General features: G+C 39.7%; 1 protein-coding gene across 1 annotated transcript in view; it reads left to right on the top strand.

Annotated features, from left to right (window-relative positions):
* Positions 1–19685, top strand: part of LOC115224468 (RNA N6-adenosine-methyltransferase mettl16-like) — a 35503-nt gene that overhangs the window by 8357 nt on the left and 7461 nt on the right. The window contains 6 exon segments of the mRNA XM_029795378.2: positions 5973–5981; positions 9910–10257; positions 11737–11877; positions 13814–13954; positions 13957–14065; positions 18307–18376. Of these exon segments, the coding sequence (XP_029651238.2) occupies positions 9936–10257; positions 11737–11877; positions 13814–13954; positions 13957–14065; positions 18307–18376 (783 nt within the window). The 5' untranslated portion in view covers positions 5973–5981; positions 9910–9935.

Here is a 19685-nt window from a genome sequence, read left to right on the forward strand (position 1 = left end):
TTTTTCTTTTTCATACTTTTATATAGCAGTGGTGTTACCATCTTTTATTTGCAAACTAATTTCTGCTTTAACGTCCATTTTCCTCTGCTAGCATGAGTTAGATGGATATATTATTGCAGCATTATTTCACAGCCGGATGCCTTTCCTGCCACTTACCCATACCTGTTTTTAAGTTAGGGACATCTTATTCCACACTCGTTTTTGAAAAAGCAAAGTGAATGACAACCTGCTTAGGAGGGAAATAATTAACTGAGGGGTTTTGGGAGAAACACAAACGTTAGCAAGTGCACATGCACTCACGCATTATACTCTCACGCACGCACACATAAATGCATGTACATACACACACACATGTATTATAAACTCACAAAGGCACACAAATATATACACATGTATATTACACACTTTCTCTCTCTCTCTCCCACACACATACATACACAAGACAAGTTTCTTTCAGCTCCCATCTTCCATATCTATTCACAGGGTATTAGTTGGTGCAGTGCTGTAGCTGGAGACCCAAGGTGCCATACAGTGGCACTGAGTCCAAAATCATTGGTTATGGAGCGAATTTCCAGGTGTCTTGGCCTTGTGGGTCAATGACCAAATATTCGATCATATGTTTGGCCTTGATCTCATTGATTTGCTCAGCAAAGTTAAATGATTATCCATTCAACAGCATCAACCACAGTTTGGAATTTACATTTGGAAAATAAAAAGAAAACAGATTAAATACCAAAAATACAAATTAAATTGATAAAAGGTGAAGAGAGCTTTTTTTTACTGGAATTTATATTTATTTAATTAAAAAAAAACCCAGCCACACTCATTAGTGTTCTGTGAAATATGTATTTTAATTTGGTTTTAAAAAATGGAAGGAAAAATTCTCTGGCTATTGTAACAGATTGCAAATGTTGGTTGAAGGCTAGTCATTGTTTTCACAGGAATAGGGGTCAGTTAATTACGCCGAGCCCCTTGCTCAACTGGTACTTATTCTGTTGACCCAAAAACAATGAATGGCAAAGTCAACCTTGGCAAAATTGGAATTCAGAATATAAAGAGCCAAAAAAACCCCCAAAAAATGCTGCTCTGCATTTTGTTTGGCACACTACCAATTCCACCAGGTGAGTTTGTCATAGTGACATTGTCCCAGGTGTAAACTTTTGCCTTATTTTATTAACAACCTTCCAGTATGAAGATAAAGAATACTAAGGATGTAAGACAATACAAACACAAGGGATTTGAAGCAACTTACATGGAAGAACGATTTTAATCTTGAGAACGATTTTAATCAAAATCGATCAATGGAAATTGCAACTGAGATACTACCAGTGCCAGGGGCACGTAAGAGAACCATCCGAACGTGGCTGTTGCCAGCGCCGCCCCGACTGGCCTCGTGCTGGTGGCACGTAAAAAGCACCATCCGTTCGTGGCCGTTGCCAGCCTTGCCTGGCCTCCCGTGCTGGTGGCACATAAAAAGCTCCATCCGATCGTGGCCGATGCCGGACCCCCCTGGCACCTGTGCCGGTGGCATGTAAAAAGCACCCACTACATTCTCGGAGTGGTTGGCGTTAGGAAGGGCATCCAGCCGTAGAAACACTGCCAGATCAGACTGGGCCTGGTGCAGCCTTCTGGCTTCCCAGATCCCCGGTCGAACCGTCCAACACATGCTAGCATGGAAAGCGGATGTTAAACGATGATGATGATGATGATGATGATGATGATGATAGAAATCAAACCGTTTCATATGTATTGAGGCTGGAATAAAAAGAAAAAGGAAGACTGCAACATCCTGACACAACACCTGATGCCATCCAGGTGGAAATTAAGAACATACAGGTTTGATCAGGAAAATGTCAAGTTCAGAAGAAAAAAACAAAAAAAAAACTGTATTTTTATGTGAGGTTTTTTCTTTTATAATGTTATTTACAGAGTTTAATTGTCAGAGAAACTGTTTTGTTTTTGCTGAAATCCACTGGCTTTGTTTCAATTAATATTGAAAATGACAAAGAATTTGGTAAAATAACTATGTTACTAACAAGACACATATACATCATCATTTGATGCTGGTTGGCAACTGGAAGAGCATCCAGCTCTGCTTTGAACAAACTCCTCTTGACCCATTCAAGCTTAGAAAAGTAGACATTAAATGATGATGATGATGATGATGATGAATGTAGTGTGATAACCGCAGACATATTTCAGTCTTGTTAAAACCTCCTCAAAAACATTATATAATAATTAGAGAGTTGGATAGATTGATTTTCAATAATCTTTGCAGCTCTCTATGTTCTGAGTTCAAATCCTACCAACGTCTGCTTTGCCTTTTATCCTTTCAGGGTTGATAAATAAAGTACCACTCAACTTCTGCTATTATATTCTCTCACTCTGTCTTTCTGTCTATCTTTCTTTCTTCTGGAAATGATCAGACTCAGAAAGGGATGAACTCTATCTGCCCTAAAAAAGTCCAAGACACTCTACATCACAATGGGACCCCAATGACTCCTGCACAAAATTGAGGCCCCAAAGCAAACAAAGGAAGTCCAACCATTAGAAGAGATCTTAGAATGACAGGAGTGAAGTACAGGATGCAGCAGCCCCCCCCCCCCCAAAAAAACAACCTTGATTTATCATTCTTGATAAACATTTCCCCAACAAACACCACATGGCATCTATCAATCCAAACACCACATGGAATTTTTCAATCCAAACACTACATGGCATATATCAATCTAAACACTACATGACATATATCAATCCAAACACCACATGGCATCTATCAATCCAAACACCACATGGCATCTATCAATCCAAACACCACATGGCATATATCAATCCAAACACCACATGGCATTTTTCAATCCAAGCTATGATGGCAACTGAATAAAAGGATGGTAAAGCATTAGTTCCACCAGCACCACACAAATGGCCGTGTAAAATAGAGCAGGTTTCTATGTCGTACTCTGTGTTCAGGGTTTCTGTTAATGAACACAAGGATCTCATAGCTTGACCCTTCAGCTTCCAGATCCCCCAGTAAGGCTTATTTATTCAGGTTGTATTTTAAAGACATGATGGTTTCTTATTGGAATGACATTGTAGGGTTGGTGTGAGAGGCCAGATCTGGTTAGTTTGACCATAAAAGCAGGGAGAAGAATATTTGGGGCCGGTTTAAATGCCAACGACTGACTGGGAAAGATTTGTCAGTGTCACCTGCTGCATGAAAACTTAATAGTAAAGTGTATGTTGGTATGCTTGGTGTAGAAGTCAATAATACCCAAGCTGAAAGACCAATACGGAGTCACTAGAGTTACTAGAAACGGCAGCCAAATGCATGACCGTCGTCTTTCGTGGAAATAGAAGAGTCTAGAACTGCGTTGTCAATTATGCCTCTCTTCTTTTTCATATATTAAAGTGATTTGTGGATAATTTAGCTATGATTTCTAGCACATCGAGGCTCACTTGTTGCAAAGTAGTGTTTAAAATGCTTGGCCCCTGATCAACTCTGATTGATCTGACCTACAATTAGAAGCAATCAAGTTGTGACCATCCCTTTGTAATTAAACATGATGTATCTAGGACAGCATTAGGATCGTTTCGGTTTGAACGGCAGTTTTTTCTAGCAGTGTCATATGAAATTGTCACCCATAATTATGACCCTAGTATCGATCTATTGCATTTCATCTGTTTTAGGGTTAGGGGTGGGGGGAAGGGCTTTTTTTTTCTTCACAAATGTAAATAAACCCAATCTGTTTCTTAAACGAGGCACATATTCATACGGCACAGAATGCTTTTTTACCTCAATAGACGTCATTGATTGGTTGAAATTGCAGAAATTGAAGAAAAAAAACAACAAATATCTTACAAACCATAGAATTTTCTCAATAAAGCCAAGAGAAAGAGATGTTTTATAAACACATTCTACCAGTATGCGAAGTTTAAAAGTGTTTAGTTACGTGGAAATTATTTTTAAAAACTGCCGTTCAAACCGAAAGGATCCTTGCATTACACAATATGTCTGGCCTTAGAAAAATAAATAAATAAAAGCAATGTGTTACGATTTGAGGAAGATTTCGCTGTTATTTCTAGCAGGACGAGAGAATGATTGACAAAATTTGCAGAGCATCGGACAATATGGCTGTTTCCATCCCGGCCATACTCTAATTTCATCTTTCATCCTTATGTGATCGATAAAATAAAATACCAATCAAGCACCGGAGTTAGTTTATATTCTTAAAGGGCGATCCTTCGGTATTGGTCTCCAGAGTATCGGTATGAGGAGGCGACGTCTTTCACTATCTTTTTCAGCCTAGCCTTTTTATCTGCCATGAAGTAAGGTTGTATGTATGAATGACGTCGTCTACCAATACCGAAGGATTGCTTTCTTTTAACGCTGCTGAGATGCGAAGAGAAGATTACATCCAAGTGTACTTATTAAACAGAGCATAACTATAGTTTAGTACCCCAACCTCTCGTTTGTTTTCCTATAATTTTCTTAATGTTTTTAGTGAAATTTTGTAGATACTGACTATTTTCGATCTGTATCATGATAGGCTAAAAGTAAACTTCGACGTTTTTTCAACATGCTTTCCAGTTTTATATAAATAACAAATTATAGAAATGAGGATTATGACACAGATTTTATTTTTGACGTTGCGCAACATTTAAGGGCAATTGTTGAACGGTTAAAAAGACATAACACATCGTTTCTTTCTGAATTTTTTTTGAATGAATCTTTATTACCATCGTAATTGTAATCGCAACCTTCTTAATCGAATCGCTGCAAAACTGAATTCCCAAATATATATTATTAAAGCAATTATAAAATATACTCATTGGAGGAAGAGGAGGTGCGTGGCTTAGTGGTTAGGGTGTTGGACTTGTGATCGTAAGACTGTGGTTTCGATTCCTGGACCGGGCGATGCGCTGTGTTCTTGAGCAAAACACTTCATTTCACGTTGCTCCAGTCCACTCAGCTGGCAAAATTGAATAATCTGGCGACGGACAGGTGTCCCGTCCAGGTGGGGAATATACACGCCATTGAAACCGGTCCTCATGAGCCTGGCATAATTCGGTTCTACTTGAGAACAGTGGTCCCGGTGCGCGCACTCGCGCTAGCTAGTCATGACTAGTCGATCCTTACTTTGTGTTTTTGTGTTTTATTTACTTTGTTCAACAAAAATTTTATTTATTTTGCTAGGTAGTCGTTGTAGGATCGACTAGTCACGACTAGCTAGCTCGGATGCACGACTATGCGAGTACGCGCACCGGGACCACTGTCCTCAAGTAGTACCGCATAATTCAAGAAAGAAACATTTTATATTCATTGGAACCCTAAAGTCCTGATAAGCCCCTCTAAAACTATTGTTAGGGGCTACACTTGGGACTAAAGCACTCTCTGGGCAAATGAGGATCGAAAAGGTCGACACCGAACATTTACTTCCTGTTTCCAAACACATGGCGCTTCGCTGACATTTGAATATAATAATAGATTTTATATACTCACACAGCCGTGTGTGTATATATGTATGTATATATATAAGTCTGCAGAAACTATGCATGGTCTAGGACAATAAGGTAAAGGTTTTCATTTTTCATTCACTTTCAGAATTACAATTAATGGCTTGGAGTTTAACTGCTCTTTCTAGTGTGTCAGATATCCTATTTTTTGGTGGGGTATCTCTTATGTGTTTGAATGTACACTGTATTCTTCTCTCTCTCTCTCTCTCTCTCTATATATATATATATATATATATATATCACCGTGACCGTGATCACCGTGATCGACCAGGCTATCAGATGTTGCTACACATCGCTGGTCACAATGCGCTTCGCATTGCCTTAGCCTTCAAATGACGCCACCCCGCTGGCTAAGCGAGCAGGCCAATGTGTATATATATATGTATATATATATATGTATATGTTCTGGATAACGTTCGTAATACTTTTGCTTGACAACCTATATTGACGTATTTAAATTTTCTTTGGTAAGTTTAAATTATTCAAATTTAATTTTAGCGAAACTTGTTTGTCAACTTCAATTAAACATAACAATCATCGCAGACGTTCCCTCCGTGACCATTTCGTTTACTTACCATTATTATTGTTTTGTTTTCCAGAGCGGACTTTCGGAACAGCGATTGTTTTCCTTCCTAATTTTCATGCAACAGGAATTACGATTATAAGACGTTTTGTTTTCATTTTTGCCCCCTAATCCTTCCCCGTGATAGCTGTTCCCGGGATTCCACATTTTCAGGTATAATATCTCGCACTATATTATCCAACTCGTCTTCCTTCGTATTTTAGAGACTGTAAGTTGTAAGTTGGTGCCTTGAAGAATTTTCGCTGCTATTTCTAGCAAATCCATCCATCACATTGTATGTTTGTCCATTGTCTCTTTTGAAGCGAAAATATATAAAATATTTTATCACTAATTATTCTGACAACCGAATCAGTAACTTTAAGCTTTCATTTCTCTGAGTAAAATTCTCTGAAAGCTGATTTAAAATAAATATTTTGCTCCATCACAGAATATCCGAGTAAAGTAAGGTAAGATAATACTAATGTACCTATTGTACTCAGTGCTCAGGTGCACCACAACTCATCAGAAAAAGGAACCCAAAGTGCTTAAACAGTTCGTAGAATATGCACAGGAAGGGAACAACGAAAAAGTCTAAAAAGAAAAAGGAAACGGGAAAGAAGAAAGAAAGAGGAGTGGTGGCCTCGGGTGTACTGTCGGCGAATTTCAGGAAGCATGAAAGTGTTTGGAAGACGTAGTGTCACGTAAACAAACAACTGATGCAGATTGCTTATTTGGTGATGCAAGTATGGATGTACCCTAGCCATAGACAGCTTTAAATTGATGGTGAGGCTGAGACACCCTTGGTCTTCTTGCCAATCCTAGAGATCGCTGTTGGCAATAACTGACATTCACTAGCAACTGGTGTTGTTGAGCGAGTATATAAAAGCTGGGTTTTGCCTCCCAAAGTGCCTGGGGATGCACTTGTCGTTCACAGCCAGCCTGAATTGCCAGTCAGTAATCCATTGCTGCACTGTGTCCAGGTCTGATTGCAGGAAAGGTTTATAGTGTACGGGAGCTGTTATCTTTATTTCAAGGTACAGCTTGGTGTCATCTGCGTATTTCAACACTGCAACATACTTCAATTTGGCGTCTTTATCATTAATGTGTGTGACAAACAGCAGGAGCCCAATCATGGGTCCCTGTGGTACAGCAAATGTCATCTCATAGGGTAACGAATGATGTCCTAGAACCGTGACTAAATGTTTTCAGCCAAGAATAAAGGACTTCAATCAGTTACAGAGATCATCTTTCACAGCCATTGCAGAGAGTTTTGCCATGAATCGTTTGTGTCGCAAATCAGGAGAAAATCTTAAAGAATGTCTCAAAGACAATTCTGTTGATTTTTGCATTCCTGAATAATACATTTTATTCTACACAGGTAGAAAAGAAATCCACTTTACTTTGGACGGGTATTTGCAAAATAAACTGCTATTCAGAAGGTTTGTCTTTATTTTCTACTTGAAACAAATGGCAGAGTTTTGGAAATAGGAAAAAGAAAGAAACACTAAACTTACAGTTGAAACATGGAGTAGAACAAACTTGAATGTGTTTGTGTAAGTACAGCCTTCAGTGGTACCCTTGAGCAAGGCATTTCACTCACTTGGCCCCAAACAACTGGAATACCAGTAAGTAGTAGCTGGGAGTTAACCTTGCTGGGAACTAGCATCCTTTCCAGGTGTGTGAGGCAGTCTTGTACTTTTCTGTATCTGTCATGTATTTATATCTATATGGAACAAAAACACAGTAGAAGACGATAAAGCATTCGGACAGATGGACAATACAAAGGTGGACAAGAGAAACAACAATTAGAAGGACAGGCATAAAAAGATGGGTCATTCGTGGCCTTCTTTCCTCAGTCAAGTACCAGAAGTTACGACTGTTTCAAGCAGTTACATTTGAGACAGTTCAATCTGGTTGCCCCCAAGAGAGAGAGACTGTTTCATTTTGTGATCCAGAAAGTACAATAAATACCAAGGATCCATGGGGAACTGGTTTTCTCAAATGCCTTGGAGGCTCTGTAAAAGTAGTTGATAGTTTCTGTTTCCTTGGTGACTTAAATAGCATTGGAAGAGGAGGGTGATGTGAAAGTGTAGGATAAGGATAGGATGGAGAAAGTTCAGAGAGCTTTTACCTCTTGGCTACAAAAGGTCTCTTGCTCTCACTCTCTCCTTGAGTGAAGGGCAGATTGTTTGATGCTTGTGTACATATAGCTATGTTGCATGGTAGTGAGATGTGGGCTCTAAATGCAGGGGAATGAAGCTTCTATGCTCCACTGGATGTGCTAGTGTATTGAGGGAAAAGCAGGGCATCAGAGAAATTGGATGCAGTGTGCAAGAGAGAAGACTGAACTGGTTTGGTCATGTGATGCACTTGGATGGGGACAGTTGCATAAAGAAGTGCTGGTCACTTAAAGTGGATGGAACTTGTAGAAGAAGGAGACCCAGAAAGACATTGGATGAAGTATCGAAGGCTGGCGTCAGGATGCTAAGCCTTACCAAGGAGATGACAGAGGATCAAGAGAATTGGCAATTTGCTGAGCTGAAGAAGAGCTGTGTCCATCACAGTAAAAACGAAATCCTGAAACCCCTTGGTATGCTTGTATGTGGGTCCTTGCCTCGATTCCTCTTTGTCTCTGCTTTCAAGTCTTTCTCAATTATCTCCCTTTAGGCTGTTTCCAAAGTTTTATTTTCATTTCTCTATCATCATCATCATCATCATCATCATCATCATCGTTTAACGTCCGTTCTCCATGCTAGCATGGGTTGGACGGTTCGACCGGGGATCTGGGAAGCCAGAAGGCTGCACCAGGCTCCGGTCTTATCTGGCAATGTTTCTACAGCTGGATGCCCTTTTACTCGCATCTCTACCTTAGTAGAAACTGATGGATAAAGAAATCAAACAGCATAAAAACGATTGGCAGCAAAACCATTCGGAAATTAAATAACACTAACATGTTTTTATAATATATATATATTATATATACATCTATATATCGATCTAAGTTAACAGGAATACTAAAGGAAGACTGGAATTTAAGAGAATGGAAAACCAAAAGGTCTCCTGCTATTCATTTAAAAATTCCTGAGTAGAACTTATTATTATTACCTCTGCCTTTAAAACTATTTTGAATGGTGAATTTATTAACTTTGAATAAACTATTTATTACTGTTACTAATTTTCTACAGCCACCTTCACATTCCATGGCTACCATTGGGATCGATCAGGTACCGAACAAGGATTCTGGATTATTTTCCTGTTTTTTTACTTCATTTTTGAGAGCAGTTGGGTTCATTTTTAGTATTCTCACTTGTGAGAGCAGTCAAGTTTATTTCAGACATTCTCCTTTTAAAAATCATCTCCAGCTAATCATTGAGAGGACAATGGAGTTGCCTTAGCAGAGGTTTGCACTCTCTGAGTACTCCTGTTATTATTATTATCATTTGATGCAAACTCTCAGTTTATTTTGCTGGGTATGATGGAAAGTGTCAGCTGTCCACAGCCAGCAGACTAAGGTGACACTTGTTTAATGGTCATGCTTCATGGACCCTGCAAAGAATTCTTGCAGTTCCAAACAGTGCTTATTTTTGTAGGTGTTCTACCTTCACACTTGTACCACTCTTTTTTTAGCTATGTTGGTAGTTGAGTGCTGATACTTCCAAATGTGCCAGTCACTACTGGTATCACATCCACTCTCTTCGTTGCCTACAACCTGTGTATTTCCCACTTCAAATTGCCATAGTTGTTCGCTTTTTCTTCTTTCTCTTTGATCCTATTGTTACCAGAACATTCTATGTTGCTTATTATTATCGTTATTATTATTATTATTTTTACAGTTCTGTTGGATGAAGAACTCTTGAAAATGTCTTTGAACAAATTCATGCATCCCCGGAATCTATACAAAAAACGCAAACCTAACTTCAAAGAATTAGCCTTGAAATATCCAGAATTTCGAAGCCATTTGGAACAGAATCTTTCTGGTAAACTAGTTCTTGATTTCAAGAATCCTGCAGCTCTTCGCTTGCTCAGTACAATTCTCTTGAAGGAAGATTTTGGGCTGGAAGTCAATATCCCTTCCAATCGTTTGGTGCCAACCATTCCACTTCGGCTGAACTACATTCACTGGATTGAAGATCTGATTGTCTCTGATCAATCCTCTGCTCCCATCCAGGGTATCGATATTGGTAAGTGTGTGTGTGTGTGTGTATCTATAGTTATATCTGTACATGTATGGATGGCTACGTATCTATGTGTGTGTGTAAATCGATGCTTGTGTGTGTGTGTGTGTGTGTGTGTAAAGGTGTATCTGTGTGTCTATATGTGTTTTTTGTGTAACTGCATGGGTCTGTTTAGTGTATGTGTGCATCTGCATTTTTACCTGTGCATGTGCGTGCACACCTATGTGTATAACCATGTATCTGTGAGTATGTTATGTCAAATATGTCAGCAGAGGAAGTCCTAATTTCACACTCAGCCCCCATGAGTTCAGTAGGGGTGGTCAGGATATGTGGAAGGCTGCTTCTGTTGCAAACTGTTTTAGCATAAATGATGAAAATAGATATAAAACTAATAGGGAGATGGAGGCACAGCCACAGGGGCTCATGGTGGTAATTAGTTGGGGGATGGGGTCAGATATGGTTGGGTCCTGAAGTTGGGATTAGGGTTCCTTAGTTTGAGGTGAATTGTTTGAAACCTGAAGGATGAGATTAGATTATTCAGAGAGACAGACAGACAGACAGACGCACACATATGCTCAAGCTTATAATGAAGGCCAATTAGAGAAGCTATAATTAGCCACTGAAATGGCATTTAATTAGAGTAGGGTGTGGTAGACAGAAACACTACATCACATGACGACACACCACTTAGCAACCATCAGGGGACATTAGCTATTGTTGTTTAACCCTAGGTTAGCCTTGATCAAGCAGTCCTGTAATGAGATGTGTTCCAACCATGACCATCTTGTTGTTTTTTTTATATCATGGACTAAATTTTTCAGTGTGTCCTTCTTTATTTAAGACTGTTTTGAATGAGATTTGGTTGTTATTTTTGGCATTGGCTCTAGCAGTGGGGGTCGTGGGTGGCAGTTTATATATGACAGGGGGAGTTAACTTTGGCTTTTCACCTGCTCCCTGGAGTTGGAACAACTAACATTTGCTTTGGTTCTTCAGAGATTCTGCTTTTGGGAACTGAGAAAGAGTAAACAGTGGTTCCATTCCTCACCAGGCTTTCATTTTTAAATCCTTTCACTATCCTATTTCTGTTGAATTAATCTGATTTTGTCAGATTAACCCATTTGATACAAAGACACTTGAGACCACTCTTGGTTCTTTTATACAAATTCTCTGTTTTAAAGGGATCTAGATTAAAATCTTTCATCAAAATTTTGTGTTTATTTCTGTTCCAAACACCAGCTTTTTAATATCAAGATTATTTTACTAAATTTTCATTATTTTCAAAATTAATTGAAACAAAAACTGTCTTTGAACAGAAATTCAGTAACAAAGAGGTCAAGCTCACATTAGAACGTAAATGAACATGAAATTTTAATGGAAGCACTTTAAAACAGTTTTTATCATAAGACCCGAGAGATTTGAGACAGATTGGCGCCAGAGGTGAGAATTCTCAAGGATTCTCTTTTGCTTCCTGAACTCTTTTCGCAGGTACCGGATCCTGTTGCATCTACCCTTTACTCGGCCATAAGCTCAATGGCTGGAAGTTCTTAGCCACAGAACTGGATGAAGAAAGTGCAGCCAAAGCAATCGAAAATGTAGAAAAGAACAACTTTCAAGACTCCATAACAAGTAAATGCCCTTTTTTTTCTTTTCCATTTTTTTTTACAATTCTTGCAGTTAAAAAAATTTATATCATCATCATCATCATCATCACATGTCCATGTTTCATACTGACGCAGGCTGGATAGTTTAACAGGACTGGGTGTGTTCAAGGACTGCATCAAGTGTCTGCTTTGACATGCTTTGTACAGCTGGATGCCCTTCTTTACAGTCAACTGGGTGCTTTATGTGCCACTGACACGTGTGAGGTCACTATTCAGTTTGGAAGCCTATTTATTTATTTATTTTGGGGTCTTACTTGAAGTGAAAGGCTTGTGACTGCATCAAACTTCTGGGTCTGTTTTGGCATGGTTTTTTTACAGCTGGATGCCCTTCCTAACACCAGTCACTTCACAAAATATCGGTCATTTCATTTCCCACACAAAACCAGTCTATAGAACCACACAGTGTTTCTTGTTGGCATCGGTTGGTTGATTAGTATCACACACGTCACCAGTATGGTTCTTCGACTGGCTAGAAAGGAAAGCCAAATTTCCATCAAATCCTCACACAGCAGATGTCATGGGATTTCGACAAGAGGCTGCATACTCTGCCATAACCTTGACCGAAAATTTCAACCCTGAGTTATCTGTAAACGATGAGATGGTCATGGCCAGATTGCGCTTGATTGCAGGTTTGGTTTTGGTCAGTCAGGTCTGACTTGGGTTAAACAATCTTTGTTGCCTCTTGGCCTGTTAGAAATAACAGAAGTCTCCCTTACTGTCAGCTTCATAATTTTGACGTCCACCTTTCCATGATTGCAGATTCTTCTATGGCTGGATGCCATTCCTGTCACCAACCTTCGCCTGTTTCCAAGCAAGGAAACATTCCTCTAGCCAGACATGTTTTTATGGAAGACTGGAATTGAAGGACACCATTTGTATGATGGCGATTCTCATTTGACGACTATCACGTAAGGGAACTCACACACACATATGTACATACGTGTGTGTGTTACTGTCTCCTTGCCTTGACATCATGTGATAGTAGCGAGTGTCAGCATCATGCAAACTTGTGTGGAAACATGTCTGGCCACGAGGAAATGTTATTTTGTTTGGAAATAGATGAGGGTTGGTGATGGCAAGGACACCCAGCCGTAACAAGTCTAGCGCAACAAATTCTGTCGGATCCATTCAACCATGGAAAAGTGGATGTTAAAGCAATAATTATGATGATGATGATATATGTCAGGCTTCTTTCAGTTTCCATCAACCAGATCCACTCACAAGGCTTTGGCCTAGGGCTACAATGGAGGTCATTTGCCCAAAATGCCACACATTTTAAATAATATAGTCCTTCTTCCTTTCTTAATTACTCAGTCATGTCTGCTAGTTTCTTTATCCATCTCACCATCAGTTAATAATTTTCACTTTTATTTTATTTCATCATCATCATCATCGTTTAACATCCATTTTCCATGCTGGCATGGGTTGGATGGTTTGACTGGGGACTGGCAAACCAGTAAGCTGCACCAGGCTCCAATCTGATCTGCTAAGGTTTCTACAGCTGGATGCCCTTCCTAACACCAACCATGCCAAGAGTGTAGTGGGTGCTTTTTATGTGCCACCAGCACAGGAGCCAGTCAGGTGGCACTGGCATTGACCATGTTCAGATGGTGCTTTTTACGTGCCAGTCGGTAGAGGACTGGTATTGACCACATTTGGATGGTGCTTTTTACGCGCCACTGGCACGGGGAGCCAGTCAGGCATCATTGGCATCGACCCATGCTTGAAAGGTGCTTATTACGTGCCACCAGCACGGGTGCCAGTCAGGTGGCACGGACATTGGCCACAATTACAATTTCCATTTTGATTTCAATCTTGATTTTTTTTTGATTTTACTTGACTCAATAAGTCGTCTCAAGTGAAGCGTATCGCTCGATTTTTTTTTTTTTTTTAATTTTTAGTTAAGAAAGTCAGCAAATTGGAGAGTTTGAGATCAGTGGTGGAAGAAACTAATCAGACCTATGACTTCTGCATGTGTAACCCACCATTCTACAGCAACGAAGAAGAGCCAACCGTTGCTTCACCTTCAATAAACGAGCAGCGCCACATGCAGCAGCGACAGCCAGCACCGTGGAGAGTGTGACGTGGGGTGGGGAATATCAGTTTGTGAATCAGTTGATCCAGGACAGCCTGGTGCTGCGTCACAGAGTCAGGTAAGTGACAGTAGTGTTTGTGTTAACATCTGTGTGTATGTGAAAGGCTGCCAGAACGGTTAGCATGCTAAGGCTGTGCGATGGCAGAACGGTTAGCAAGCTGGGCAAAATGGTTAGCAGCACTTCATTCATCTTTATATTCTGAGTTCAAATTCTGCCAAGCTCAGTTTTGGCTCTCATCCTTTCAGGGTCGATAAAATAAGTACTAGTTGAACACAGGGGTCGATGTGATCAACTTGCCCTCTTACCTGAAATTGCTGGCCTTGTGCCAAAATTTGAAATCGATGTGTGTGGTGTGCCTGATGTGTCACAGATTCACCCATTTCTAACCATTTCTCATTCTCACCATACACTCTTCTAACCCCTAAACACCAACACTTCTTGTTCTGTCGCCAATCCTTCCTCCTCACCTCATATCTTGAGGGGACCACCCCAACACCTCATCCCCACTATTTCATTTCGCTTTCCAGCCCCATGCTGGTTCCTTCCAATCCTCTCTTTCATAACATGGACAGCTATGTATCTCCTCTACACCAAGAAACCTGTTCTGTTCCAGCCCTTTCTTTCACACTTTAACCTCTCATCCCTTGCATAAAAACCACCTCCCCCCCTCTCCTGGTGTACCCCAGTCAGTCAAAAGGGTGTCTTTGTCTTGCCTGCTGCATTGAGATATCACTAGTGTTGGTGCCACAGAAAAAGATCACACTGTAAAATGGTTAGAATTTGGAAAGGCATCCAGACATAGAAACCATGCCAAAGCAGACACTGGAGCTTAATATAGTGTTCAGACTCAGCAGATCCTCTCAGATCATTCAACTCTTGCCATCATGGAAGAATAATGGTAAAAAAGGATGATGATGATTAGAAGACTACACACTGATGAGGTTTGAGCATCTTAAAAAAACATGTCTTTGACTTTAGAATAAATTTTTGTTTGTAATCTTTCATCTGAAGTGCCCCAATAACCGTTTTTAATTAATTCCCTTCAATTAATTTCCAGTCCACCACAAAATAGAAAAAAATATTAAGAACCCCAGATCTTTGTGTTTGTGCTATTATTTAGCACCTAGTCCAACTTGATTAAACAAACATACCTTCAGAAGTTTTCCAACCGTAGTTAATCTGTCTGAGTATCTGGGACTATTTGCCAAAGTGTCCTTCTTAGTCTAAGACAGTAGAGTTTGGCTACTATTTCTAGTGGATCCTGTGCTCATGTTTTCTTATGTCTGCATTTTAGAAGAATGAGAGTTTAGGTCACTGGTGATCTAAACTAATAGGTATGTGGTCTGAGTGCTTCAAGTGATAAGCTGCTAGGCCCCAAGTTCATAACAGGAGCTGGAGTTGTTGTAGTTACTGTCCAGTAGGGAGAGGAGTGGGGATCCATAGCCACCCCCTAAGTCTGTAGGTATAATTTCAAGAAGAGGAAAACAAAATCAAGGCATGACAAGCTTTTAGGTTAATTTGAATTAGTTTAATGGTGAAGCAAAGTAAGCAAAAATAAAATGAAGTAATATAAAAGTGCCTTACAGCTGTTTCTGAAACAGCTGTAAGACATTTATATGTATTTTATTTCATTTTAGTTTACTTTGCTTCACCATTAAACTAATTCAAATTAACCTAAAAGCTTGTCCTGCCTTGATTTTGATGTTATTTTTGTAGATTTTAAGTTCTCTGATTGTTATTTTATATTCTTTAAATCAGTGAATGTTTCAATGAGGAGGTTGAATAAGGCAAAAAAACATTTCTGGAGTTGTCTCAGAAGGATCTGAAACACTCCCCAGCTGTAGTCATTCACATTAAATTTGGAATGTTTTGGATTTTGGAGTTGTCTCCCTTCTTCTTTCATATTTTCTCTTTTTTTTCCCAAACGGTTGAAATGTCCTGATATTCCTTCTTTCTCTTCATTGATATCATCATCATTATTTAGCATCTACTTTTTCAAACTTGCATGGGTCATTTGGATTCATTAAGGCAAAGTTTCCACGGTTGTATGCCTTTCCTATCGTCAGCCCTTACCTCTTTCCAAGCAGGGTAATTTTTTTTCCTATGGCTTAACATTTTTTCATCAAAAATTGGAAATGAACGACTCATTTACAACCTTCACACAATATCAAGACAAGTTGACAGAGAAACAAGAGGTTTCTTCCAGTTTCCCTCTACCAAATCCACTCAAAGGTGTTTGGTTCACCTGGGTCTAGAGTAGAAAATGCTTACCCCCAATGCCTTGCCCCTGTGTATCAGTGTGACCTTCCTGGAGATAGCAATAAAACTGATTCCCTTCATTGTCAAGATATAAGAAATCTCTCTCCCTCAACAAATCTACCCCTTTTCTTCCTTCAGTCATATATTTACATCTCAACACCTCACATAGAGCATCCATCCTATTTCCTGGTCTCCCTTTCAGGCAAGGGACCTCTTTAGTTCTGCAAGTTTCGAGGCAGACTCACAGTTCTGGTGCTAGTAAACCCTGTAAAGTGTTTGAGGTTAGGAAGGGCATCCAGCCATAGAAACCATTCTAAAACTGAGAAACTAGAACAAGGCTTGGTCTGCTGACCTTTTCACCCTGTCTGACTGTCCAACCCATGCTAGCATGGAAAGCAGACATAAATACTAAAAAAATATATTTCTTTGTTCATGAACTTACTTTGAGGCAGGTGTCACAGTATCGGGATAGATAAGGGGACATGGGATTTAGAGCAGAGGCAATATACTGTGCCATAGACCTGACCAAATAATAGCTACCTAGAAAGATTAATGGTGTAGGTGGTGGTGGTGGTGGTGGTGGTATCATCATCATCATCATCATCATCCAGAAGTGCCAATGTGGCTGTGCAGTTAAGAAGCTCAATTCCCAACTGTCTTCATTCTCCTTGTGCAGCATCTTGGAGAAATGTCTTCTGCTACAGGTTGACCAAATCCAGGCAAATGTAGACAAAAACTGAAAGAAGCCCATCATATATACAATCTATGCCAGCATGGACAATGGACATTAATTAAATCATGATGATGATGATGATGATGATGAGAGAGATTAATTCAAAAATTTAAAATCAAAACATTTGGCATCACTTGAAAAATGCATTTTATTTATTCATTTATCTAAAATGTTTTGTTTTGTTTTGTTTTGTTTTTTTAGTGATGCCAGGTGTTTTGATTTTCCATTCTTTTATTTTAATCTCTATCCACTCTCAGAGTGGTTGGCGTTAGGAAGGGCATCCAGCTGTAGAAACTCTGCCAAATCAAGATTGGAGCCTGGTGCGGCCGTTGGTTTGCCAGTCCTCAGTCAAATCGTCCAACCCATGCTAGCATGGAAAGCAGACGTTAAACGATGATGATGATGATCCACCGACTCAAAGAAAATCCACTTATAGCCACTTACGATAGATAATCTCAACACCTCACTTTTCAATTGCAGTTCAGGCCGGAGTTTCAGTGGTTAAAACGGAATGAACACTGGCAGGACATACTGATTTACATTACATCAGTTGATGCAAACACTTTGTAGATTCTACATAAGTAGGTGCAGGGGTGGCTGTGTGGTTAGGAGCTTGCTTCTGGACCACATGGTTCTGGGGTTCGGCAAAAGAGACCAATAGAATAAGTACAAGGCTTACAAAGAATAAGTCCTGGGGCCGATTTCTTCAACTAAAAAGGTGGGGCTCCCTCATGGCCACAATCAAATGACTGAAACAAGTAAAAGAATATATATATATAGATATATATATATATACACACACACACACACACACTTATGTATGTATATATATATGGCACATGGTCTTCCCAGTTCCTATCAAGATCTCCAACCCATGCCAGCATGGAAAACAGATGTTAATGGGTGATGATGATACATATAACAAACTTGTTTTGGTTTCCATCTACCAACTCCACTTGCAAGGCTGTGGTTGGCCTGGGGCTATAGTAGAAGACATCTACCCAAGGTTACACACAGTGGAATAGGACCCCACAACCACTTGGTTAAAGAGCAAACTTCTTAACCACTCAGCTCTGTCTATTTGTATTTACTGGAATCAGTCCATTGCAGCTCAACAACTCCACTTGTCTTACTGATGTTTTTTCAGAAATCGTTTTTAGTGAAGAGAATTTGATAAAAACTGGGCAGTTTTGCATAAAACACAAAATGGGTTTTTTGTTTTAATTATTATCGTCTGCTATGTATAATATTTTGTAATGTTGCAAGTTAATTAATAGTGGTAATTTGTTTTTGTTTTATCTCATAGGATTTATACCAGTATGGTTGGCAAAAAGCAGAACATGTTGGCCCTGAAGTATGAGTTAAAGAATTTGAAGGTATTGTTGTTGTTGTTGTTTTGGTTTTTTTTTTATGTACAACAAATTGTATTTATCTTCATTGTTTTATCTTCTTTTCTGTGCTTGAGTGGGTTGGGTGGGGTTTTTTGAAGCAGATTCTTTACAGCTGGATGCTCTTCCTGTGTCCAACCTTCACCTGTTTCCAAGCGAAATAATGTTTCTCTATAGTCAGACATGTTTTTCACAGACTGTTGGCAGTGGACATTCATCTACAACAATCCTCTGATGTCAAACAAGGAGACACAAACACATTCACAAACCTCAACTCTCATACATCTATATGACAAGGCTTTGGTTGGCCCAGGGCTATAATAGAAGACACTTCCCTAGGTGCCGTGGGGACTGAACCTGAAGCCATGTGGTTGGGAAGCAAGCTTCTTCACCACACAGCCATGCTTTGCACCTCATATTCGGGAACTCAAATAACGTCAGTTTGCTTCAAGCTTTTATTTAGATTGACAACGTTTGGGATTAAAGAATGTTTTCTGCTGGAATGTTATGCACCCTGACTCTTAGACGAGCTCCATGATATCCCTGTCTGCCCCAAGAAGGGACGAAAAGGGTTGGTGTTAGGAAGCTACCTGAAAAATCCTGTCCAACCCACGGCAGCATGGAAAAGCAGATGCAAAGCTGCTGCTGACAATAATAATGATGATGATGATGCTACCGTTGCTCCCCCCCCATCCACTTTGTCATTGTTCTGCTCTTATTCCCCTCTTCTGCTGTGTTCCCATTGATTAATGGTGGATGTGGGAGACCCTTTTGTGTTTGGGTCACAATAGAAATACTCGGTACACTTTAGGAAGTGATTGGGGACAGGGTTAGGAGATATGAATTTATGAACAATCCTACTCCCCCCCCCTCCATTTGTCTGGAGAGAGGGGAGCAGAGGCCCTGAATAAGAATCAGCTTCAACTGGGCTGTGACAACCAGTCCAACCCATGCCAGCATTGAAAGCATGCATAAAAGGATGTCATGTCATCCTTTCCTGTTGTTTTTGTGTTAAAAGAAATGGGTGGACAAGATTAACCCTTTCTTTACCAAACCGCCCAAAGCCGCCCGAAAAAAATTTTGGTTAATGAGACCAAACCACCCAAAGCCGCCCGAATTTACCTATTCATATTTAAATGAGAATATCAGAGCAAATCTCTTCAGTACATTCGTGAAAACACGTATTATACTTCGTAAACAGTTCAACTACAGTTTTGTACAAAAATCGAAGTGTAATTTTAATTCCGTGAATTTTGGGAGATTTTTTTCCGAAATTTGTTCCTATTGTGTTTTCAAA

This window comes from Octopus sinensis, linkage group LG25, assembly GCF_006345805.1.
Source record: "Octopus sinensis linkage group LG25, ASM634580v1, whole genome shotgun sequence".
Lineage (NCBI taxonomy): Eukaryota > Metazoa > Mollusca > Cephalopoda > Octopoda > Octopodidae > Octopus > Octopus sinensis.